We start from the raw sequence: 25,751 nt of genomic DNA on the forward strand, positions 1-25,751 counted from the left end.
GAGCCTAATGCTGGGAAAGATTGAGGGCAATAGAAGAAGGGGATGATAGAGAATTAGGTGGCTGGAGGGAGTCACTGAAGCAGCAAGTGTGAGCTTAAATGGACTCCAGAAGATGGTAGAGGACAGGAAGGCCTGGAGGAATGTTGTCCATGGGGTTGCGATGGGTCGGACATGACTTCGCAACGAACAACAAAACATGGATAAACCCATCTGCAAATAAGCAGACTCTCAATTTTTAAATCAAAATACTATTAAAATGCACCCATTATGGATATCAATTATGAAAATCAAAATATATGAAAATTTTTGAGGGTTCTATTATCTGCAGATGTCACATTTTTCATAATATTTTAATTAAAACTGAGAGTCAGCTCATTTGCAGATGGGCTTTTCTGCAAACAAATACAGCATTTTACCACAAAATTTAAATCATTACTATTCTCTTAAAAGGAGAAATAACTTTCTGTCAAATAAATTCAGTTGAGGATTGAGTTCTATTTAAAAAGAAATAATTAAAAAAGAAAAACATATCCATTGAGATTAAGCACTGTGAATATCATGTGTAACATTTACTTGATTGGATCTTAACAAATGAGTATTACAAATTTATTAATGCTGTTTTGGGAACTGCTAATTAAGACTGCATCATAGTACTGAAATCTCATCATGACAGTAATTGTCAGGATCACATATTCAGATGCATCCATCCTCTTGGGTGTGGTTCCCTGCTGCCAAATTTATTATTTGAGGAGCCATCTACTTCTCTCCATACTCTATGGTCAGGCAAAGTTGGCCTGCTTCAGGTCCCCTTATTAAACACTATCATCTGATGGGACAAAAGAAATAGGTCTTCACTATCATAGCACCTGCCCCCTGGAAAAATGTTATATCAGTTTCATATTTTTGTGTACCCCCTCCATAAATGAGCCCTCAAAACCTGAGTCTTTCTCCAAGCTTTGAATAGAATACGGGTGAAAACTATTGGGGTGGTGGTGGTGGAAATTTTGATTTTGAAATGTTGCTTTTTTTCTAAAAAAAAAGAAAAGAAAGAAACTGCAATTCTACGATGTTAAGATAGTCTAATCTATTTCTTCTTTATCTCTTCTTACAGGTCTCTCTTGCAATTATGGCTATCTGAAAGAACTAGACTGAGTGGAGGGGGAGCCCCCCCCTCCGTGTGTTGCTTTTTGTAGTCATATTTTTTTCTGGACAGTAATAATATATTTAGATTTAAAATGAGGAAATAAAACTGTGAATTTATATTGATAAAGTTATTTATTTTTTTAAGTATCAAGCCTTAATAGCACAAAGATTCCCATGGAAGCTGCCCGAAAGGTGGAAATCATGAACCTCTTGTGAAGAAAGAGCAAAGGGAGAATTTGCAGGGCCACATCTTGCGTAAATGAACAGTTCAGCAGGGAATAAGATGAGTTCTTTGGTGCCTGATTGTACCTCAAAGTGTCGTTCATTACAGCATGCTTTAGATATTGTTTCAGTAGTGACTCGGGGAAGTGAAGGTCAGATCAAAGCCTTCCTTACTTCTCACTGCTATAATGCTGCAACAAGCAAGGATACGTTTGGCAGGAATGCCCTGCATATTGCCTCTTCTTGTGGTAAAAAAGGAGTGCTAGACTGGTTGGCAGAAACAAATGGAGTGGATTTGTTAGCCAAAGACAAGGAGTCGGGATGGACAGCTTTGCATCGTGGCATTTTCTATGGCCATATAGATTGTGCGTGGTCATTGCTAAAGGTATTTCACCGCTTTTATTAACATTACGAATCTATGCCAAGCCTGAAATCAAATAGTGGGCAAAAGGAAAAAAAGTATAAACAGATGCTGGTTGCATTGTTGACAGATCCCATGTAGTTAATAATTCTTTTATTTACACATAGCTTTTAGCTGTTTGCTGAAGTGCTAAATAAAGTAACTAGATTGGTCTTTCGACAATGTTTAAGCAAAAAGGCCCCCCACCCACAAATGTTGAAGAATTAAAACTAATTGGAAAGAAATTTATTTCTTAATCAAGTTAAGTGAAGTAGAAAAATATATGAGATAATAGATTCAGATTTGCCTTTTCAAATCTATTATAATGGCTTTAAACTAGAGAGTAATTCTAGATTGTGTTATGTAGACTGTATTTGGTAACTGCTTTATTAAATATCCTTACTTTAGGGGTGCAATAATTGAATTTAACTTGCCAGAGAAAGTGAAAGAAAAGAGAAGACAATGTGTGAATGTAAAAATGAAGAAAGTAGTAGTAAATAGTAGTAGTTGGTCAAAAAATATTACTGCATTTAACAAGGTTGGGGATTGTTTAGCCTGACATCATGGCTTAGTTGGGTAGGGTTTGTACATTATTCTATTTGGGTACTATGAGTTTAGTGCAGTGTCTCATTTTATTCATTATATTTCCCCCTTGCTTTCAGCATGGTGTGAATTTGTATGTTCAGGATAAAGAAGGCTTGTCGGCTTTGGATCTTGTTATGAAAGACAGGCCAGCCTTCGTTACCTTCAAGAATACAGGTTGGTCATTATACTGAAAGGCTTGTTATGCACTTAAACATAAACCTAATTGTTTTTGGGATGATGGGAAGAGATATAGTCAGTGACTATATTAAAATATCTTTTGAATGTAACAGTCCATTAGATATTGAATATCTTCCTTGGTATATTTGGTCTTAAAAACAATTCTCATAAAACAATGTATGGACATTGTTAAGTACTTTAACTTGTCCATTTTCAATCCATTATAGTGGGTAGGTGTCAATTAGAAAACCAGGAAGGCCAATATTTCATGTCTGCTCTGCTTGTAGAAGTAATCTTTTATCCTAAAGCTGCACTGTTTGACTGTTCCAACTTGAGGGTATTGTTAAATCTATTTTGGACCATCATGTATATATTATTGCTGCCATTAAAAAGGGTGAGGTTATAATCTACTCTCTTAAAGTAATTTTATGCTAATTTAGCTTAGCATATTGAAACTGCACTTTTGTACCTTTTTAAATTTGTAAATTACATTTTTAAATGGAATAATCCATATACTTTATCTAATGATAGCAATAACTACCACTTTTACTACTGTACTCTTACATACCATCTGGTGCTCCATGCTAATTTTTTTCTTCTGAACTTGTATGCTCAGCTTATTCTCTTAATAAAATATGTTACTATTAAATAAATTGCCCTTTCCTCCAAAACACTGTTTTTTAAGTTCTGTTTTGTAATAAAAAAGTAAGTATCAGCTTTGGTATCAACTGTAGTACCAATTTGCCTTTGGGAACATATTTTACAAAATTTACTTGTAAAGTGAAATATATTTGTATCTGTAATCTACTAAAATTCTTGTTATGTCCTTTAACCAAGCAAAATGGTGCATCATAGAGCAATAATTTTTGAACCAAGGTACCTCAAATCGGCTTACAGAATATATCCAAAATGTGGGACTTATGAGTCCTGAGGGAAGGAAAGTTGGGTCTGCTTCATTGCTACTGGATGCTGTTGCACTGGTGTAGCAGTCACATGATCTTTATTTTCAGTGTTTTGTGACAGTTTCCCAGTCAGTCTTGCAATCCCTTGTTCTCTTTCCTCTAGCAGTCACTTAGCTGCCTGCTGGAAACGTAAGGGAGATCTCTGGTGCTCCCTGCCAGTTTCCCACAAGGAAACTCAATGGGGAAACAGGCAGGAAATAGGGCATGGACCGTCTAGTATAATATAAAAATTGAAAATACAACACTTGCTATTATGAATAATGTCTGATTCAGCTTTGATAGAATTATATGTCTGGTTGTACATTGAATATGTCTATCCTTTAAGATGCTATTATCTTAATTTTGATTATGCAAATTATTGGGTGTACAATTTTGTTGCAATAATATGGTAATATAGATTAATATTCCTAAATTATATTTCGGGAATATATGAAAAGCATTCATAAGCAGAAAAAAAATGCATTTCATCCACATGTCAAATGAGACAACTGCAGTGAAGAACTTAACATTTTACTTTAGATCCCACAGATGTCTACACCTGGGGAAACAACATTAATTTTACTTTAGGCCATGGTCGTCAGCAGAGTAGACACCATCCTGAATCGGTGGATTTCTTTCCTCGAAATGGGATTTATATTAAGCAGGTAATGTAGGCATTGTGGAAAGTATTGCAAGGTGGGAAACTAGAGTGGCGGCAGTTGTAAACACTTGATTGACCATAGAGGTTGGGAGGAGTTCTTACGTAGCAGCTTCCTTTCTTCTTAACAGGAATATTTGAAAAGAGCTGTGATATTCTTTTGGCCCACGTTTCTTATTATACATCTGTGACTAAATCAGTTTTTTTTTTCAGATTTCATAAATACTTTAGTTTCTGATCCAATCCTATACTAAAATCCTCAACAAGAAGTAATTTTTAGAACTTTGATGTCATTCTTTCCCCTATGGTCTTCCCTATTTTCTCAACAACCTTCTTTTCAAAGAGAAGGATGGAGACTAGGCAGTAGTTGTTTAGCATGGTTCAACTGAGAGAGGGCTTCTTCAAGAGAGCACACACTTCCAGGAAGGAGTTGGCATCTTATCCTTCCACAAAGGGGCACTTACCACGTCCAATGTTCCATATCTCCTTGGTTACCTGTAGGAGTCAGGTTTGGCATGGAATACAGCCAGAAATGGCAGAATTTTAACCCTTCCATAGTGGATATGTAGGAAGTGACCCACATGCATAAAATCATGCAAAGTTATGCTTTATCTTGGTAAGTTTTGTTGTTTTTAGAAAGCATTTAAAAATATTAAAAATAAAGACAATAATTTTTAAAAGTATATATTTTTCTTACGTTAATTTTTCTTGTAATACAGTCAATATAGTAAGTGGTTCTTTGTGTAGGCATCTAGTATTATAAATGAACAATGTGCAATTTACCGTATTTCCCATGTATAAGCACCCCCTTTGTATAAGCCACCCCCCCCAATTTTTGGACTGTGAAGTTTTGAAAAAAATATTTTATTAGAGAAACAAGTTATGAAGAAAGAAAATTTACAAAGAAACAAAATTCGACGTCTAGATCTACAACTTCGGTCATGACGCTGAAAGTGGTGCGGGCGACGCTAGCAATCTACGCATCGGAACGAGAGTAGGAACGAAGCATTCAGGCCGATGCCTAGCGTATGCATTTCTATCGCGTACTCGCACTCGTAATCGTATCATCACGTACAATTTTTACAAAAAAGTATAGCATACTGCTGGAAAACCAGTTTATTCCTACTTTATTATTTTATGCATTTTTCACGTATAAAAAGTGTACCTGCTTTGTATATGCCACCCCCTTACCTTTTGGGCTTGAAAATTTTGGAAAAAAGGGGTGGCTTATACATGGGGAAATACGGTATTTAAATTTGTTTAGTATATATTTAAAATCGAGGCATGATTTGTTTCCATATTATTACAGAGTAAATGATTTTAAATATCAAATTACTTTGCAAAAGTTAGCTACATGAAGTTCAAGTTCTTACTTTTTAAAAAATCTCTCTTTCCTTAGGTGGTACTCTGCAAATTTCATTCGGTGTTCCTTTCCCAGAAAGGACAGGTTTATACTTGTGGGCATGGTCAAGGAGGTCGCTTGGGGCATGGTGATCAACAGACTTGCTTGGTATTTTAAAACTAATAATTTAGATTATGAAAAAATAATTGATTTTTAGATCCACTAAGCTATATACATGGTATGACTTTCTTTTAAAAAGTGGCTATTTTACAGATATTGAAAAACATGTTTCTGTTTAATATACTCTGCTTTAAATATGCTATAATTCTAATTGCATATCCAGAATGTCATGGACACACCCAGATGTTACTCCCCCGTAATCCACAGCTTGAGACTTTTATTCTATAGTAGAATAATGGAAATGATGATGGAAATAGTCCAGTGTAGTTGGAGGGTATAAGGTTGTCTTATAATATTAAAATACCATTCTTATACTTTTAACTCTTTATGTACATGGGCATACAGCATAAAAGCAAATATATATACTCATGTGTATTTCTACATATATACTTCTTGAAGAAATTAAGGGATGCTGTAATTCTAATTTTAACAAGTAGGTCATATTGAGCTTTTTTTAATTTAAAAGTTGTGTTGGTAGTTGATTCCATAAATAATGGGTTGCTTTCATTATTAATGAGTTTTCAAACTATCTGGTAGTGAACATAAATTAAAGAATAATCTTATTTGAAAGGTAGCCATAGATGAGTACTTTTCAGCAAAACAGAATCCTATACTTTAAAATTAACAAATTTATTAGAATAAAATGAAAACACTATTAGGATATTTATTTAGTCGGTTTCCAGTATGTATGGGGTTATCCTATTACAGGAAAAGTTACCAGCATTGAGAGAGTTTTATTTTCTCCACAAAATCTTGTATCATAATAACAGTATTGTTACAAGGTGTCCTACAAGACAAAGAATGAGTGGAAACACATTAAATAATCATTTTGAAGGTGATTTTGCTTGAGTTCTTGATAATGAACTTTCTAACAGAGAGAGAGAGAGAGAGAGAGAGAGAGAGATGTGGCTTGAAACATGGAAGGTGACATTTTCTTCTTAATCTGTTTTAGATTCCTAGAGTGGTAGAAAGCTTGCTGGATCATCAGTGTTCTCAAGTGGCAGCAGCTAAAGACCATACACTTGTACTAACAGAAGATGGATATATATATGCCTTTGGCATCAATACTTTTCATCAACTTGGTATACATCCTCCTGTTCCTAACTGCAGGGTTCCCAGACTGGTAAAATTAGCCTCCTTACTAAGAAAATGTTTTAGATGTGCCTATACATTTGTATGTTCATGCATCAAGTATGCACACCTTGTGAGCATGAACACATTCTACCTACTTACCATCCATCCCTCCATCCATCACAATTTCTATAGCTGCTCATCTTAATCCTTACAATTCAAAATAATATATGCACATTCCTACATCAGTTGTAGTGCCAGTAGTAATATTGTGTGATATTTATTTTACAGTATTTATATTCTGCTCTATTATAAAAGTTCTAGGCAGTTCACAAAGCCTGTTTGTAGAAGGATTAACTAAATTCTATCACAATTTAAGTATATAAAATCCAGAATCTCACAAGGTCATCACACAACCCATTACTCAAGCCGTTAAAACACGAGAGGCTAATGGAAAAAAGATCACTACAAAACAAACTACCCAGGAGATCACAGCACAAGATCTAGGATATCTCCACAACAAAACTCACAAGGCCATTACACAGCCCATTACACCAACATCAACTCCATCAACCAATCAAGAGGCAGCAGCGCAGCCAACCAGCCCAGCACACCAGCCCTTACCACCAGTATTTATAGAGAGACAGCAGCTCCGATCACACACTGCTTGCACTGGCACAAAGCCGAAAGCACCAGCCTGAGGCTGGCAAGTGGAACCTTGCCAAAACGTTACCAAGATACTCTTAATCTTACACGGGAAAAGACCCGAACACACCTAGACCTACATACCTGTACCCGTGAAAATCTACAAAAACACACATACACACATATATATTTAACATAAAAAAATATATTAAATATATTAGCTTTTAAAAAAAATCGTATTAGTGGCCCTCAGGATTTAAAAGTATGAGTTTGGTGGCCCCTGAGATCCAAAAGGTTGGTGACCCCTGATCTGAATGACTTTGGGTCAGTCACTCGCAGGATTGTTATTGTAGGGATTATAGGAAGAAGGAATATTAGCAATAGCACTTAGACTTATAAACAGTTTCTAGGGCTTTATAGTCCTCTCTAAGCAGTTTACAATGTTAGCATAATGCCCCCAATAATCTGGGTCCTCATTTTACCAACCTCGGAAGGATGGAAGGCTGAGTCAATCTTGAGCCTGGTGAGATTCAAACTGACAAACTGTTGGTAATCAGCAGTCAACAGAATTAGCCTGCAATACTGAATTCTAGCCACTGCACCACCACAGCTCAGATATATATTAGGTATATAAACTGCCTTTAATTAATAAAAAAATAATCCAGCGCTTCTGCTGGATCTGTCAGAGAAATGAAGTGACTGCATGCATGCAAATATGCACACAAAGATAGTGGGGGAAAGCTGCTTTGAAGCTTTGCTGTTCTGAGCCTCTTGTTTTGAGTGCTTTCCAGAACTCTGTTAAGCATTTTATTGTGATTAACATCGTTCTTGGTGCTTTTAATCTAAACATGAGACAAACAGATGACAGCAATAAAATATTAAAGGACATTGCAATCTAAGGGAACATTACAAGCCCTTGACAAGCTCTCTAACAATTAAGAGTTCTTCGAGATCACTGACAGGTATCCAAGTCTGCTGGATAAGAAACGTTTCTCTCTGACATCTAAAACTAAAAAGAGATTGCTTGGCAACTTTTCCTGAGAAGGGAATTTCAAAGTTGTGGTGTCACTGTGGCAGTGAGTGTCTTTTTTCAGTGGCTGATTTAATTATGTTCTTATTTTTTCATTTATGAATTAAAATGTCTTTGTTGAATTCTGTTGCTTTCCTGTTCTTTAGATTCATGACTAAGCTGATTTGATTTATGACATCTGCATGTATGTATGTGGGCTTTTTAAAACAGGTTCAAGCAAAAAATCTTAAGGGAAGGACAGTGATTGGTGTGGCTGCAGGGAGATTCCATTCAGTATTATGGACCAAAGAAGCAGTCTATACAATGGGACTGAATGGTGGACAATTAGGTGAGAGGGAATAAAAAACATTTGATGTTTGTGAGGAAATTTCTTAAACGTTGCTATAATTTTTACAATCTACTTGCGGTACCACTACCGTGTTTCTCCAACAATACGGCCTCTACCAATAGGAAGCCCCACCATGTTTTATTGGCATAAAATCAAATTAAGCCCCTCCCCCCAAATTAAGGCCCATACTAAACATGCGAAATGGGGGGGGAATGGTGGGGGGGGGCTTGCCGTTAGGAAGTACTTTTGTTGCATGCCTGGATATGGTGCTGCCTGCGTTGGTGGGGCACTTCATATTGGGAGACCTTCCGCCACTGTTGCTTTCCCTTCTCCCTTGCTGCCGTGGCGTTAGAGCAACGCCGCGGCATTTGGCGCAGCTATATGTGGCAAGCCAGGGCTCCTCCCTGCAACCGGAGCCCTGCGGAGACACTTGGCTTCAGGCGCTCCTGTCGCCGCCTTCCCTTTGCCTTCGAAGGTAAAGCAAATTATTTTAAAAACGACACCCTACTACAACAAAGCCTCCCCTGCCCGAGAGGGCAGCCCAACCCCACGTGAGGAGGCGAATCTCCCGGGGCCGCAGTGCAGGATCAACCCACCTCGGGACAAGCACCCAGCCGCCATCCCTGCCTGGTGCCGGGCAGAGCGCAAAGAGCTTCGCCTGGGGCGCCCAGCGCAGCTGACAGGCAGGCCCCCCCTGCCCCGCGTCAGAGCTCTCACCAAGGCAGCGAGCGCCTCCCCACTGGGCCCTCCACTCATCCTGCCAGGGCTGCGCCGGAGCCATGCGGGCTGGGCAGAGCTGGGAAAGCGAGCTGCAGCAGGAGGGCCCGCCTGTCAGCTGAGGCTTTGTTGTAGGGTGTTGTTTTTAAAATAATTTGCTTTACCTTCGAAGGCAAAGGGAAGGCGGTGACAGGAGTGCCTGAAGCCAAGTGTCTCCTCAGGGCTCCGGTTGCAGGGAGGAGCCCTGACTGGCCGCACGTGGCTGCGCCAAATGCCGCGGCATTGCTCTAATGCCGCGGCAGCAAGGGAGAAGGGAAAGCAACGGTGGCGGAAGGTCTCTCAAACATCCAAGCTGTTGCCGCCCGCCCACCTGAGGATGCAAGGGGGGGGAAATTAAGTCACCCCTGAAAAGATGGCCTAGCCGTTTTTTCGGGGGTCAAAAAAAAAAAGGCCCGGCCTTATTTTGTGAGAAACACGGTAATGAAATGCCAAAGATGACATGTATTTGAACTAGTGCTGTTAATGCTGTTAAACTATGCCCTTGGGAAGTTGTTGATTTTTCATATTGCAGTTTTCCTCTTAGTTATTTGATTTCCTTTGTTTTCTAGCCCTCTTTCTATATATCTTGCCTATGCAATGAATGAATTTTCCAGCCCATCCTCACAAAAGGAAGGATTATTCTAACAAACTAGAAGAATTCCTCCAAGCTTAATATTCAGAATATAGATATCTTTAATGCTGAAACACAGAATTTGTAATTAAATTAAACTGAACTCAAACATGTATCAATTTATCAGCTACATAATCAAGGAAACATGGGTACAAATTTTAGAAAAATCCTTGAAAGAGTATGTGAGTTTAATCTGTAAATTTAGCAATGGATTCAGATTGGTAAACAATTGCATTATGAATCTTGATGAAACTATATAGGTTTAAGACCCTTTCAAATAAATGTGCTCCATATTACATATTAACCGTATTAGGAGTAAAGTTTTGTTTGTAAAATGTTTTCATACAATTGAATCTTCCCTATAAGGTTGGCTTTTAGTGATATGCTAAACAGAGTGTTGTGCAATTATTCATTTAACAAACAGATTTTGTGACCTTCTTTCCATGCTGTAATCTGTAATTTTTTCCAATGTTCTCTTTTAATGTGGTCTTCATTACAAAAGATCTGTTCTTTGGCAAGAAGATCCTGGAACATTGTTAATGATCAGAAAAAAAAGTGCTGAGTATAGTGGACTAAATCAGTATAAAGCTGCTCCATACGTTGGCATATGTTTAAAATTATTTTTTTGATCCTCCAGGCAAGTGCAAGTGGATGAATGGAAAACACTTATTTCTGCCTTTCTTAATAAGAAAAGAATTCTGCTTGAATACCAAATTATTCTAGATCTGAAAAACTTGACATTTAGGGTATTCTCTTACATTGTAGGATACTTGCTAGATCCTAATGGAGAGAAGTGTGTAACTTCTCCTCGCCAAGTCTCTGCTCTACATCATAAGGACATCAATATGTCCTTTGTCACTGCAAGTGATGGTGCCACAGTTTGTGTTACTGAAAAAGGAGACATCTATTTGCTTAGTGATTATCAGTGCAAGAAGATTGCTTCCAAGTGAGTGGTTTTTTTTTTCCAGAGAATTCTCTAAGCTTCTCTTCCTGAACATTTTTAACTGTCAACAGATTGAAAGGCTGTGGTTGTTGGTGTTTTTTTTTTTTTTGCAAAATCTTCTGTTTTGAGCATACCAATATTACTGATATCTAATTCTAGGGTATTTGAGTTGTGATGCAGAAGGTTGCATGTGAAAGGACTAATATTGCTTGCTCCATTGTATAGTTGTACAAGTCTTTGTCTAGACTGTTCTGCCAGTTGTGTGAAATAGGCTTTTGCACATAGAGCTGGCCTGGATGCAATCTGTTTTTTAAAAATACAGTATTCCTGGAACACAAGTCAATACAAACCAAATCTAGTTTGTAAACATACCAGTAGAAATCCTTTAAAAATATTCAACTTTTGAACATTTTTTTTCCAGAGAAAGAACTTCAGTGAAAAAAACAATATTTAACATTTTCGGAATAATACCTGTGTTAGTCTGTTAAAGCAATTAAATGAGGGCCACTTACGATATTTCATTATAGCATTTTTTTAAAGTGCTACAAATTAATATTGTAATAATAATGTAATTTTTCCCAGTAAAAGTGAATGATGATGACCCTAGAGTTAAAATGTAAATTAGATATAAATCATTCTGCTGGATTTAGTTTCAAAATTCTGTTGCAGAGCTCGGGCAATAATTTTGACCAAAGGCTGATTTGGTTTTAGGTAGCCACGTGACAGCTGTGGGTAGAGTTGCCCATTGCAGACAAGCAATTTGATGCATTTTTCTAGAGACCACCCCCCTCCAATTACTCACCTTTTACTTGTTCATACTGTACATGAAATTCTATTGATTTGGCTTGTGACGGTAGCTGTGACAAAATGGTGTTGGGCTTACTGAGATTTATTTGAAAGTTAGTATGCAGCATTATTTGCAGAGAAATTCTGTGTTCTACAGAGGATCAAGTGGAAATATATGCCTGATTTTTTTCATCTCATTAGTCCACCAGTCAATCAGTCAGCTAGTATACCACTAAATCCCATAAGACACACAATGCTGTATACCTATAAAATGTTCAGGGTAAGTTGAAATATAAGCATCCATGGTAAACAGCATTAAAATAAATTAAAAATGAAATAATAATCCAAAGGCCATAATAGTACATTCGAATCAAGAAGTCATCAGTCAATACCCAAAGACTATATGGAGAAACTTGAGCATCTTCTGGAATGAAATCTGAATGAGGCTTGATCCTTCTTGATTTTTAGCCCACCTCACCTGATAATAATAATGGCTTTTCCTGTAATAGGCTGGCTGATTAGATCAATTCTGCCTGAAGAATGTGTAGTACCCATTTTTTTGAATGACATGTAATATTGCATTGTCAACTGCATGTAATCAGTATTTAATTTTAGTGAAATTTCAATATAAAAAATCAGTTTTTTTCCAGGCCTTGTTTTTGGAAGTACAGTTCCAACATGTTATTCCAAATGCTGATAGTGTAGATAATGTAAATTGTATTTTGTTTAGCTTAAGTTACTGTAAAATGGAAATGGAAATTCTGTAAATGTTTAAATGCAATTTCTTATCTTCTTTATAAATTATAACTTGATACTACATTATGTGGATTTTTGGATTTCTCAAATTTCTATTGCCTAGACTGTAACTATCATTTGAATCATTATCATCAAATTCTTTCCAGCTTACTTGAATCTGCAACTATAATGCTTTCTTAAAAATAATGCTTAGCTTTCCCTTTTCAGGTACCCAAGCAACTTTGCATGCACTTTTGTCAGTAATACTTACAATTTAATTAATGCAACTCATATAATGAGTGAATTTGATTTATTCAGTATAAAGAAAGCTGAAAGGATTAGGTTTGTGAGGGTTTGTAAGACCCAGAATAGCCTTATCTAGATTTTAAAGTATTTTAATTCTCCAGTTGTCTCCAAGGTTAAGGATTTAAGCCACTGCACTTTCTAACTCTCACTGTGAGTTGTAAGGGAATTTTGAATGTTACCGTCATATTTTTCTTTTGCATTACAGTGATTCTTTCAGATACTATCTTAAAATCAATAGTTTGTTTTGTATTTATTGATGCACAATATTTTTTTAAAAAAGTTATGTGATAGATATTGCATGATTTGTGAAGCAAAATGTTAACATTGGCTTATTGTACAGATGTGATATTCTTTTAGGAATAAGAAAGGTTACTGTATCATGTTCTCTTTGTTTAGTCATTGGGCTCTGTCAACACTTCAGTTTTTTCATTTAAAATTCACTTGTTAAATTTGCCAAGTGAGATTTCTTTTTCTGTTGTTATTTTTGTTTATGTTGGCATAAATTCTTTTGTTGTCCTTGTTTAGGCAACTTAACCTAAAAAAGGTTCTTGTAAGCGGAGGGCATTTGGATTACAGGGTGAATCCTCAACATCTTAAAGAAAATGGAGGTCTGAGGATTTATATTCTTGCACTGGATCAAGCTGGAAGAGTAAGTTGTCTCCTCTTCTTTCCCCTCCATTTTTGCATCTGGACAGCATACAATAAGCATGCTTATTGTACACTCCCCCCCTTTCCCCCTTTCTAACACGGAAAATTTCCTTATTCGATTGGTTTACAATTATGTATAGTTGCATCAGTAGATCATAGAGACAATTAGGTTTCTGAAGCCAGCTGGCTATATTGACTTCTCACTACAGAAAATAATAAGTGCAGAATGAAGATATAGTGCCACTATGTAGACATATTTTTCTTTCCATTTTTAATGTATTATATTTTAGGTGTTGTGCTGGAAATCTGCCAACAGTTCAATGAAACAGTGCCGATGGATCTATGGCCGCCAGGTGTATATGTCTGATATTTTTCTAAATAGGAATGAAATTATGTTCGTTACACAGGATGGTGAAGCTTTTAAGGGCAAATGGATGGACGGGAACAGACATTCAGAAAAGAGAGGTCAGTTAACCTCCTTTTGACAAAACTAAAGCCTTAAAATTTAATCATTTTTGAATATGTATCAACATGAATATCCTGGGTATGAAATGAATAGAATAGGCATGCATCGCATTCCTTTTCCCCTGAAGTCAACATTTATCTGCCTTGTTCTTTCTGTGTCCAGAGAAAATTTTGGGAGCACATGAGAAAGTTGCAGTGAAAGTGGCAAATTGCAGTCTTACGTTTACGTAACAGAAGGAATTCCCTCAGTTAAAAAACAACATTTAATTTCACTCATACAACTTACAACCATTCACTTAGCAACCGTTCAAAGTTACAACGGCATGAAAAGAGTGACTTATGACCATTTTTCACACTTATGAACATGTGATTTACATTAGGATGCTTGGCAACTGACTCACATTTATGGCAGTTATAGTGTCTTAGAGTCATGTGATCACCTTTTGCGACCTTCTGACAAAAAAAGTCAGCGGGGAACCCAGATTCACTTAACAACCATGTTACTAACTTACTGACTGTGGTGATTCATTTAACAAATGCGGCAAGAAAAGTTGTAAAATGGGGAAAAACTCACTTAATGTCTCACTTAACAACATAAATTTTGGACTTAATTGTGGTTGTAAGACAGGGACTACCTCTAGTTATTTCTAAACTTGATGTGTACAGATACAAAATTAAAAATTACATATGATTAACCCTAGAACAAAGTTCTCCAACTTTTCTGGCTTTGCGGGGTGGCAGGGTAAGCATTCGCAGAAATTGAGTGCATGTGTATGTGCTCGCCTGCCTGCCACTTTGGGTAGTCCCATTGTGAACAGCTCATGGCCTGGTAGACCTGAGGGTTGGGGACCCTTGCCCTGGAATTTCCGTTGACATGATGTCATAAACCAACATATCTGTTAAACTACAATTATGCTACAGATGATTTTGTTTTTCTAACTAAGCATATTAAATATTTCAAGATAATTTTAAAACACAAGATATATACTCTAATATATGCATATGTCTCTCTGTAATTAAGAATTGCATTCATACTATTTCATACATATGACATATTAGTCTGTTACTGCAAACTTTTGGAATTGGATGCATAGACAGTGTAAAATGTTGGGTTCTATCGTTTTGTGTGCATAAAGTAGATCCTGGGTTGTTATACTGAAATTTGTGGAGGATCTTCTGAAATTGTGGTTCTCTAATGTATTTTAAATTTTATATAGATAGATAGATAGATAGATAGATAGATAGATAGATATAGATAGATATAGATATATATATAACTAAACTATAATTAACTATTAGTATTTTCTTTAATTACCTATAAGTTACTTCAGCAGTATACCTCCAGCAAAATATTACTTTATAAATGACCATTGTACAATTTTTTCTGAATAGTTCTACCTGTTAATTCATTTTTTTTTATTGCTCCAGAAAATTAGCCAATTTTAGGACTTTTAACTTTGTATGCTTGGAAAAGCTTTTTCTTTTTTCTTGCTGTTTGCTTCCAGTTAATGTATCTTGTACTTATAAAACAAAGAAAACCAAAGGCAGCATATTTATTTAATACTTTAACAATCTCAGCTGCTTAAACCATATATACTGTATTCTCTCTATTTAGCCAGGCATTATACAGGTAATCCTTGATTTACAACCACAGGAGGGCCTGAAAACAACCCATCGTTAAATGAAGACTGCCTGTAGTCCTTGGATTTGATAAAAAAGTGAAGTTGTGAGTTTGATGTTAAGGTTTTGAAAAATCAGCTGCATTTGTAATGTCACGGTGATAAATTTTATTTCCAAAGCAGCAACGGATATAGTAGATTAAGGTTAAATTCAATGTTTTCTTCATCTGGTAAAGTGCACATATTAGGAATTGTTCAGTTTATTTCTGGCAAATTAAAAATATTTTCTTCGAAGTCATGAGGGTTTATTTTAAAAAATGTAAAAACTAATAAAATTTTAAGATGGTTGGTAAAAATGCAGTGAAAACTAATAATTTAAAGAGAATAAATCCTTCAATAATATTATTTATATTAGAAAAACCTTTAAAATAAAATTCTGTGTGTTAAACTTGAAAGTCTTTTGCCCTCTTATTTTTAATGGTCTCTCTTATGAAGCTGTGGTGCAGGTTTTATGCAGTATTCTAGCCTTACCACAAGATGGCAGTGGTCTGCTACGATTAGTGTTATTGGAATAGAAACTGCTTCTAGCCTATCTTTTAGCTCACAAGAAGTTAATAAATAACCTCAACACCAAATCTTGGATATAGCCTTTGATAGGAATAATATACCCATCCTACTTCCACGGAAAAAATAAGCACAAGAGGCAGCAAGGCTTAACTAATACCACGTAGACCGATAAATATCAAATTTCTAATGATTATTTTTTTTCTTGACTTGTTTATCTTTTTCTTAGAGAAAAAGATGATTCCTGAAGCAAAATTCTCCGCTCTGCTTTTCCTATTTTTTCCAGCATCTTTCAGATTTCAACCTTCATTTAGGCTGAGAACTGTGCTGGTTCTTTTCTTTTCCTAGGCATAGTCCTGAGCTTCTCTATTTTTTATTCCAGTTCTGCTGCAAGATTGAAAATTAAATTTAAAACATTTAAACATTTCCCCATTTCCTTGCATAGAGATAGGGATTGAACAACAAAATTATATCCATTAGGATCTGTTGTGATACTGACTGCTTTGGACACAAAACGAAGCTTCTCAAGTTGTATTTGTACATGTGCATTGTTTGCATCACAGGATGAGATATCACTTGAAGAATTCTGTAGAGTTATTTTGTAGTGCGGAAGAATAAGAGCCTTGCCTCATTCACAAATGTGGACTGAAGATGTTTGCATTTGGGTAATGGGAAGGTGCCCACTGTGCCTGAATTGGTGTGAGCTGCAGACCCTAGAGAAGCCTAAGATGGAGCCTGCTTGTCTTGTATTAAAGCTAACAAGTGCTTAGTACTTAAATAATTGTATTTTGCTTAAATAAATAAATATGTAAATAAAATCCATTGTGATGAAAAATCTGTGCAGTAGCAGAGTCTTTGGGGGGAAAGGATGCAGCCTTCAGATCTAAGAACCCTTAAAGGAAAAAAAAAAGAATCATTATTGTCTATCTATACTCTTACTTTTAAGATCCTTGCAGTTTTAGAAATCCTCAGTTTGCTAAATTGTGGGTAAAAATTTACAAGTCCAGAGAGGAAACTGCCAGCAAGCCCAAGTCCCTTTGTGGTTTTGGGCCTGATTACAAGAACAATTTAGAAAGCAAACTAGATACGATTCTTAATAGAAATTTGAATCCATAAACTATTAGTATTGGTGGTCTCAGTAAAATTATTCAAATCAAAATATTTATCTTCCTCTGCTGATCATCTAATTATTATTGTCTTTATTTTACAGATATTGTGTCAAATCTTCAGAATTCTTCAAGTGATATCTCATCCTCTGATGCAAACAATGCATATGAACGAATACAACTTGAGAAACTTGCTTTTGTGCACAGAGCAGTCAGTATTGCAACAGATCCTAATGGATGTAATTTTGCTGTTTTACAGTCAGATCCCAAAACAAGGTTTGAGAACTTATTGCAATAACCTTTCCCATTGCAACTTCTGGAGGGAATAGTGCTAGTGAACTGAAAATTTGCCCGACTGATTATTTATATTTTCATGCAAATTACTCAAGCTCTTACCTCATTAAATTTAGCATTCAAGTTTGTACTCTTACCTAAGGAAAGGGTAATTAACCCAGCTTTGCTGTCAGCAGAGAAAACAACATTGGGCTATGTTCCAAAAACTAAGCAAAATATGGGTTGAAATACAATAAGAAATAATAGCATGTTAAATTTTCAGAATGGGAAAATGTTTTTTTAATTGTTAAAATGAATGAATGCTCTTTATTCAAGATACTTACAATCAGCAGTTGAGAGCTTCCCACATTCCCTCTTCCAAAAGATAGGATATATTTGTGCATATCTAAAAGGCACGTTCCATATATAGAATAGAATAGAATTACAGAGTTGAAGGAAACCTTGGAGGTCTTCTAATCCAACCCCCTGCTCAGGCAGGAAACCCTATACCATTTCAGACAAATGGCTGTCCAATCTGTTCTTAAAAACTTCCAGTGTTGGAAAATTCGCAAGTTGTTCCATTGATTAATTGTCCTCACTGTCAGGAAATTTCTCCTTAATTCTAAGTTGTTTTTCTCCTTCATTAGTTTCCATCCGTTGCTTCTTGTCCTGCCCTCAGGTGCTTTGGGAATAGCCTGACTCCCTCTTCTTTGTGGCAACTCCTGAGATATCGGAATATTGCTATTACGTCACCCCTAGTCCTTCTTTTCACTAAACTAGACATACCCAATTCCAGCAACGGTTCTTTATATGTTTTAGCCTCCAGTCCCCTAATCTTCTTTGTTGTTCTTGTCTGTACTCTTTCTAGAGTCTTAACTTCTTTTTTGCATCGTGGTTACCAAAACTGGATGTAGTATTCCAAGTGTGACCTTACCAAGGCATTATAAAGTAGTATTACTTCACATGATCTTGATTCTGTTCCTATGTTAATGCAGCCTAGAACTGTGTTGGCTTTTTTGGCAGCTGTAGCACACTGTTGGCTCATATTTAAGTAATTGTCCATTAGGACTCCAACATCTCTCTCACAGTTACTACTATTGAGTGAGGTACTACCTATGCTGTACCTGTACATTTGGTTTTTCTTGCCTAAATGTGGAACCTTATTTTTTTTCACCATTGAATATATCCAGGGCAAGATTGTGTTCATTGTGCTTTTGTTTCATGTTCCCTCAGCAGGTAAAAATTCCTATTTTTAAAAATTGTTGCTTTTTCTTTCCATTATATCTGAAGATTTTTACAGGATATAATAAAAGCTGGATTTCTTGGAAAAATTAACACTTGTATACTTTCTTCTTCCAGTTTGTATGAAATTCCAAATGTGTCAAAGTCCACAATTACTGAAGATTTTGGAAACTTGTTGAGAGAAGCTGAAGTTATGGACACTATCCATGATGTTACTTTCCAAGTTGGCACTCAGACTTTTCCTGTGCACAAATACATGTTGGCAGTGCGTTCTGTTTTTTTCTGGAAACTCTTTGCATCAGGCCCAAACTGGTTAGATTCTGCTGACCTTTATCGTAAAGATAAAGACGAAGTTGGTTGTGATCTCTTTGTGATAGAGAAACTTCATCCAGACTTGTTTATGTACCTTCTCCAGTACATTTACACAGACTCATGCGATCTGCTGATTCATGGCTACAGGCCCAGAATAGTGTACAAAGAAAAAGTGGAAGAGAATGAAGACAACTTAATTACAAACTTGAATAAAATAGCTGTTCATGGGGATGTTAATAACAAGTCTGCATTTGCGGTTTATAGACACAACCAAGTGCAAATGATGAATGAAAAGCAGAGAAGTAAATCAAAATCTACTTCTAAAAAATGCAAAGATGTTGGAGAAGAAATGAATCTTGTTAAAATGTTGCAAATTGCTGCAAAGAAATTTGGTCTTAGTAATTTAAGTTCAAGGTATGTGATGCCTTTTTATGATTTTGTATGTGTGATTCCCACCCACCCCCCAACATAATAGTTTAATCTTCAGGTAAATAATTGAACCCATTATTGATGTGTCTGGTAATGGGAGTGTTCTACATTCAGAAAAAAAATATTTGAAAACATGAGGCTTTCCGTATGTACAGTGTTGTAGCAAATTTTATGAACAGAAAATATTCTTAAGAAGAGGGTTCCACCTTACTGTTTGAACCATAAAGGTGAAACTCGAAAAATTAGAATATCGTGCAAAAGTTCATTTATTTCAGTAATGCAACTTAAAAGGTGAAACTAATATATGAGATAGGCTCATTACATGCAAAGCAAGATAGTTCAAGCCGTGATTTGTCATAATTGTGATGATTATGGCTTACAGGTCATGAAAACCCCAAATCCACAATCTTAGAAAATTAGAATATTGTGAAAAGGTTCAATATTCTAGGCTCAAAGTGTCCCACTCAAACCAGCTAATTAAGCCATGACACCTGCAAAGAGTTCCTGAGCCTTTAAATTGTCTCTCAGTCAGGTTCAGTAGGAATCACAATCATGGGAAAGACTGCTGACCTGACAGCTTTGCAGAAAACCATCATTGACACCCTCCATAAGGAGGAAAAGCCTCAAAAAGCAATTGCAAAAGAAGTTGGATGTTCCCAAAGTGCTATATCAAAGCACATTAATAGAAAGTTATGTGGAAGGGAAAAGTGTGGAAGAAAAAGGTGCACAAGCAGCAGGGATGACCGCAGCCTGGAGAGGATTGTCAGGAAAAGGCCATTCAAAAGTGTTGGGGACTTTCACAAGGAATGGATTGAGGCTGGAATCAGTGCACCAAGAGCCACCACACACAGATGGATCCTGGACATGGGCTTCAAATGTCGTATTCCTCTTGCCAAGCCGCTCCTGAACAACAAACAACGTCAGAAGCGTCTTACCTGCGCTACAGAAAAAAAGACCTGGTCTGTTGCTCAGTGGTCCAAAGTTCCCTTTTCTGATGAGAGCAACTTTTGCATCTCATTTGGAAACCAAGGACCCAGAGTCTGGAGGAAGAATAGAGAGGCACACACTGCAAGATGCTTGAAGTCCAGTGTGAAGTTTCCACAGTCTGTGTTGATTTTGGGAGCCATGTCATCTGCTGGTGTTGGTCCACTGTGCTTCATTAAGTCCAGGGTCAACACAGCCATCTACCAGATTTTGTAGCACTTCATGCTTCCTTCTGCAGATGAGCTTTATGGAGAGGCTGACTTCATTTTCCAGCAGGACTTGGCACCTGCCCACACTGCAAAAAGCACCAAAACCTGGTTCAATGATCATGGGATTACTGTGCTTGATTGGTCAGCAAACTCGCCTGACCTGAACCCCATAGAGAATCTATGGGGCATTGCCAAGAGAAAGATGAGAGACATGAGACCGAACAATGCAGAAGAGCTGAAGTCCACTATTGAAGCAGCTTGGTCTTCCATAACACCTCATCAGTGCCACAGGCTGATAGCTTCCATGCCACGCTGCATTGAGGCCCAAACCAAGTACTGAGTACATATGCATGCTTATACTTTTCAGAGGTCCGATACTGTTCTATGTACAATCCTTGTTTTATTGATTGCATGTAATAATCTAATTTTCTGAGATTGTGGATTTCGGGTTTTCATGAGCTGTAAGCCATAATCATCACAATTATGACAAATCACGGCTTGAACTATCTTGCTTTGCATGTAATGAGCCTATCTCATATATTAGTTTCACCTTTTAAGTTGCATTACTGAAATAAATGAACTTTTGCATGATATTCTAATTTTTCGAGTTTCACCTGTATAGCTGAAGTCATTTACAAATATGCAGAAAATTAACAACTGAAGTAGCATCTTGTTCTGTTGCATTTACTTTGCTACTCAAAATATAAGAAAATTATACAAATTAGTTATGGACTTTATCGTAATCCTGTTTAGCTTCCTTAATCCCTTACCCATTTCTAGGGAGCCTTCATAATCTTTTTTTACTTTGCTGGCACAGACAAAGAAATATATACAAAAGCAGATGCTTTTCTAATTCTGAAAAAAGCACATTCGCTACTGGAAAAATACTATGTACTGAACTTTGGCAAACAAATTTTCTGTTGGTTATTTATTATTACTTTCAAAATAAATTCTTGTAATAATGATTTTCCTCTACAATTGTGATTTTTTTTTTAAAACTTTTCATGCAGGCTAGATGGAATCAGGATAGAAAATGGAAGAGTTAATGTTGTGAACAGAAAAAATGGCAACAAAACAAAGTTCAGTCAGAAAAAATGGTGAGTTTCTAGGATTTGGAAGAGGTGGGGGTTACAAGACCAAATAAACCAATGGGTAATCCAGAAACTACTCTTCCTGAATTGTGGTGAAGGGTTTCACATTTCAGTGATGGCTATGATGGCTATGATATTCAGAGAATACACTCCAAGAAGAGTCATCCATGGTAGGCTGAATTTAGTAATGGGAATAAGAATAAATAAGATCCACTGGAAAAGAAAATGACAGTCCGCTCCAATATCCTGCCAAGAAAACCAAATGGACACTCACAATCTATTGAATGTCAATATTATACTAGAACGTATTCCTTGGGTCAGAGGCTATCCAATGAGCTTTTGGGAAAGAGCAGTTATTTATTTTGGACTGAAGCCAATCCTGATGTGAGCAGAAACAAAAGAAAATTTAGCACTGCAACATTGGTATATGGAATGGCAGAATGATGAACTTGTTCTCAAATAGAAATATCAGTACTAGACATAGACATTCTTGGAATCCGCAAATTGAAATGGAATGGAACAACATCAGAGTAACATTGAGTCTAATGCAGACAAGAAGCTAGTAAAATAATGGAGCATCAGTTAACAAGAGGAAGTCAAAGTCATCCCAAAGGTGCCTTTTCAAGAGGCAACTGGACTTTCTGGTTTTTCTTTGAAGACGTTGCGTTTCTCATACAAGAAGTTTCTTCAGCTTGGATGAGAAGCAAGACATCATCAAAGAAAAACCGGGAAGTCCAGTTGCCTCTTGAAAAAGCACCTTTGGGTCAACCATGACCTGGATGATAGAATCTCCATAGAAGTCAAAGTCAGTTCTGCAATACAACCAAAAAAGCCATAGAATTATCTCAACTTGAATGCTAGGCAAATCAATCAGAAATTTGATGATACCACTCCAACCATAGAAGCAGAGGAACTGGAGGATAAACACATGTATCGTGGCAATATCTTGCTAATTCAACAACAGATATGCTAATGTTAGGATATGTAAGAGCTCAGGGAGAAAATAAATAGCATCTAAGATAGTAGGAAAATGGCTTTGGTGTATAAAATGAAGCAGGATAGAATTCTGCGAAAATAATTTCAATATTTATAACAAATTATCCAAATTATCCAAACAACCTAAAATATGGCTCTAGAAATGCACATTTCTAGATGGGCAAGATGAAATCAATTTGATGTCTACAAGCAAAAAGGGAGAATCTCTTCACTCAGCAAGGACAAAATCTGGCACTGATTGTTGGTTTCAATCACAAACTTGTTTTTGTAAAATTACAACTTAAAATTAAATAAATACATTGTGTGTTTACATATTAAGCTTTGTAAGCAATAAACTGCTGTTTTTGATTAATTAGTGTAATACAATGTTGTCATTTTTTTCCAGTTCACACTTTTGTGATGTGACTATCAAGTCTAAAGATGGAAAGGAATTCCCATGCCACAAATGTGTGCTGTGTGCCAGACTTGGTAGGTATAATATAAGGTGGCTTGCTTAATTTATTAATAGGTCAGTGTCTTTTTAATACATGTCAGAATGAAATCTCTCTCCTTTGCAGACTACTTTCACAGCATGCTGAGCAATTCTTGGATCGAGGTGAGTGTGCAGATCCATTACCAATGCCTTTTTTTTAAAGGTGCAAAAGTATTTATTGGGGATTATGTGGAGAAAATTATTTTCTTATCAAGTATATTAAAGTAACGTCATGCAGCATAGAGGATTATATCCTATTAAGAAGATAAAAAATATTTAAGAATACAGCAGCATTTCTTTTTTTGTATAAAGAATGTATAGTTACTTCATTTTAATACTTATAATTAGTATTAAATGTTAGTTGCACTATATATATTGATAGATTTTAATGACATTATATATATAGCAGGATCTTGCTCAGTGGAAGGAACTTCAGATATTCAGGGACAAAGGAAAAATTAATGGCCTGTTAATAATAAAATTGTTCACACGGAAGAAAATTAAAATGTCCTCATTGCCTGTGAAAAATTACCGTAGTAGATTCTTAATAGATAAAGGAACATTTTAAAAGATATTCTGGTTGAGAATACTTTTAAAAGAATAGGATGGGTTAACTTTTATAAAAATTGTATTTGTGAGAAAGAAGCCGCTGTAGCAACCTTTCTTTTCTTATGCTGTGTCAGCCAATGTAATCCCAGATGATATCTGGAGTTTAGAACAAGGTGACACTGTTTCATATGGTCATCTATTCTCTTGTATTCAAGTCCACGTATCTGGTTAAGCCATTAGGCATTCTGCGTACCACATTTATTAACCCTTCATCCCGTATCTGAAGATTATTTGCTTCTTTACTCTTTTACTTCAATTATTTCCATTTTACTGTGTTCTTTTTTCTGAATAGAAATGCTTGGGTTCATTGCTATTCTCTTGATTGCAATGGAATAGATTTTTCTACAGGCCTAACTGTTGCACGTTTATCATTTAATTCAGTGGCCCCCAACCTTTTTTGTGCCGCGGCCCGGTACCAGCATCACAAAATCATCCGCGGCCCGGTGCCGGCATCACAAAATCATCTGCGGCCCGGTATCGGCATCAGCATGCATGGCAAGGCAAGGCGAGCCGAGCGACCGGCCAGCCAGCCGTCCTCCGCTTCTCCCTGCCACCTTCAACTCCTCCTTTGTACCTGTTTCGATGGGCTTCACGACGGCTTCGGGGCGGTCGCTCGGCTCGCCTTGCCATGCATGCTGAAAGAATCCTTGCGCCTTAGTTTTGTTCGAAGCCACCACCCCCTTGATGAAACTAAGGCACGAGGATTCTTTCAGCACCCAAACACCGCTTTTTACCCGGAAAAGCTCACCGGAAGCACTTTTTCATCAAAACAAGATGGCGGTGCCCAGCAAACCGGCGGCCCGGTAAAAATTGTTCCACGGACCGGTACCGGTCCGGGGACCAGTGGTTGGGGACCCCTGATTTAATTGATCACTCAACTTTCTAAAGTTGCCCAACTTGTAAACAGTTCTGGAAGTTAAAAACAACATCCAATATAATAAAATATAAAACAGAGATTTTGTGGTTTATTGGCAGTGATAGCAGAGACAACTAATTTATTGCTGGATTTGGCACTTAATTTCCTAGGGATGTGTCTAAATGTGCATGGCTTGTTATATTACTAATCATGTGCACATATTAGTGTTATGTAACAGTAATGCAAGCCCCCCCCCCCCACCCCCCCAATTGCATTGGGATTTTTTGGGGTGTGTGAATGTTTAATGGTTTTTCTATTCAATCTTGAAAGCATGAAGTCAGTTCGAGTCTTTTTCAAATTAGTGTACACTAAAAGTGCCAGTGGATGACTAATCGCTATGGAGCATTTAGTAGACTCCCTTACAGTTATTTTCCAAAATGGAGCATTGCCAAAATTTTTGAAATAATTCAGTTGTGTCTTCAGGATACTGTGTTTATGTGAGATTTTCCCCTTTCTTTGCATTTGGCTTGAGATTTCAGAACAATTGATGAGGCATGGATGCTTTGTACTGTATCATTAATTCCCATACAATATGCTATGAGAACATAAGGGCGTTTATGTATCCTCTGTAGTTGCTATCAGAAGAGCCTGCCAGCTGTGCTTTTTAGCTCTGTTCTGTCTGTTAGCTTTAATTCCTGGCAACTGATCTCATTGGAAATGGATAATGCTGTGAAGCCACTCTGTCAGATGGGCTTCCATCACCTTTCATAAGAAGTATATTAAGACGCACAATTTGTGTAGAAAATGGAGTTGGTTAAAAATATTGCTTCTATTGTACTTCTTATGCTAAAATGTAAGAAGCATTAATCTGATTGTCATGGAAAAAAGCATGCTTTGGATAATAGAAGTTTTGAGAAAATCCCTCCTGATTTTCAAGAATGAAAAACAACTTAATTTCTCATATAATTGTTGGGCTACCAACAGACCCAGCAAATGA

At 36.6% G+C, this 25,751-nt stretch overlaps 1 protein-coding gene across 2 annotated transcripts in view; it reads left to right on the forward strand.

Moving 5' to 3' along the window:
- The window catches only part of IBTK (inhibitor of Bruton tyrosine kinase), a 45,386-nt gene that overhangs the window by 4,590 nt on the left and 15,045 nt on the right, over positions 1-25,751 (forward strand). For both annotated transcript variants that reach the window (XM_026695111.2, XM_026695112.2), the window contains exons 2-15: positions 1,112-1,750; positions 2,428-2,524; positions 4,009-4,133; positions 5,526-5,636; positions 6,601-6,771; positions 8,605-8,722; positions 10,875-11,055; positions 13,405-13,528; positions 13,818-13,992; positions 17,386-17,557; positions 18,914-19,522; positions 21,741-21,827; positions 23,203-23,285; positions 23,375-23,412. In XM_026695111.2, coding sequence (XP_026550896.2) covers positions 1,403-1,750; positions 2,428-2,524; positions 4,009-4,133; positions 5,526-5,636; positions 6,601-6,771; positions 8,605-8,722; positions 10,875-11,055; positions 13,405-13,528; positions 13,818-13,992; positions 17,386-17,557; positions 18,914-19,522; positions 21,741-21,827; positions 23,203-23,285; positions 23,375-23,412 — 2,439 coding nt within the window. In that variant the 5' untranslated portion in view covers positions 1,112-1,402. The remainder of the gene's footprint in view (positions 1-1,111; positions 1,751-2,427; positions 2,525-4,008; positions 4,134-5,525; positions 5,637-6,600; positions 6,772-8,604; positions 8,723-10,874; positions 11,056-13,404; positions 13,529-13,817; positions 13,993-17,385; positions 17,558-18,913; positions 19,523-21,740; positions 21,828-23,202; positions 23,286-23,374; positions 23,413-25,751) is intronic.

Source organism: Pseudonaja textilis, chromosome 1 (genome assembly GCF_049901715.1).
Source record: "Pseudonaja textilis isolate UNSWEBS1 chromosome 1, rPseTex1.2, whole genome shotgun sequence".
Taxonomy (NCBI): Eukaryota; Metazoa; Chordata; class Lepidosauria; order Squamata; family Elapidae; genus Pseudonaja; species Pseudonaja textilis.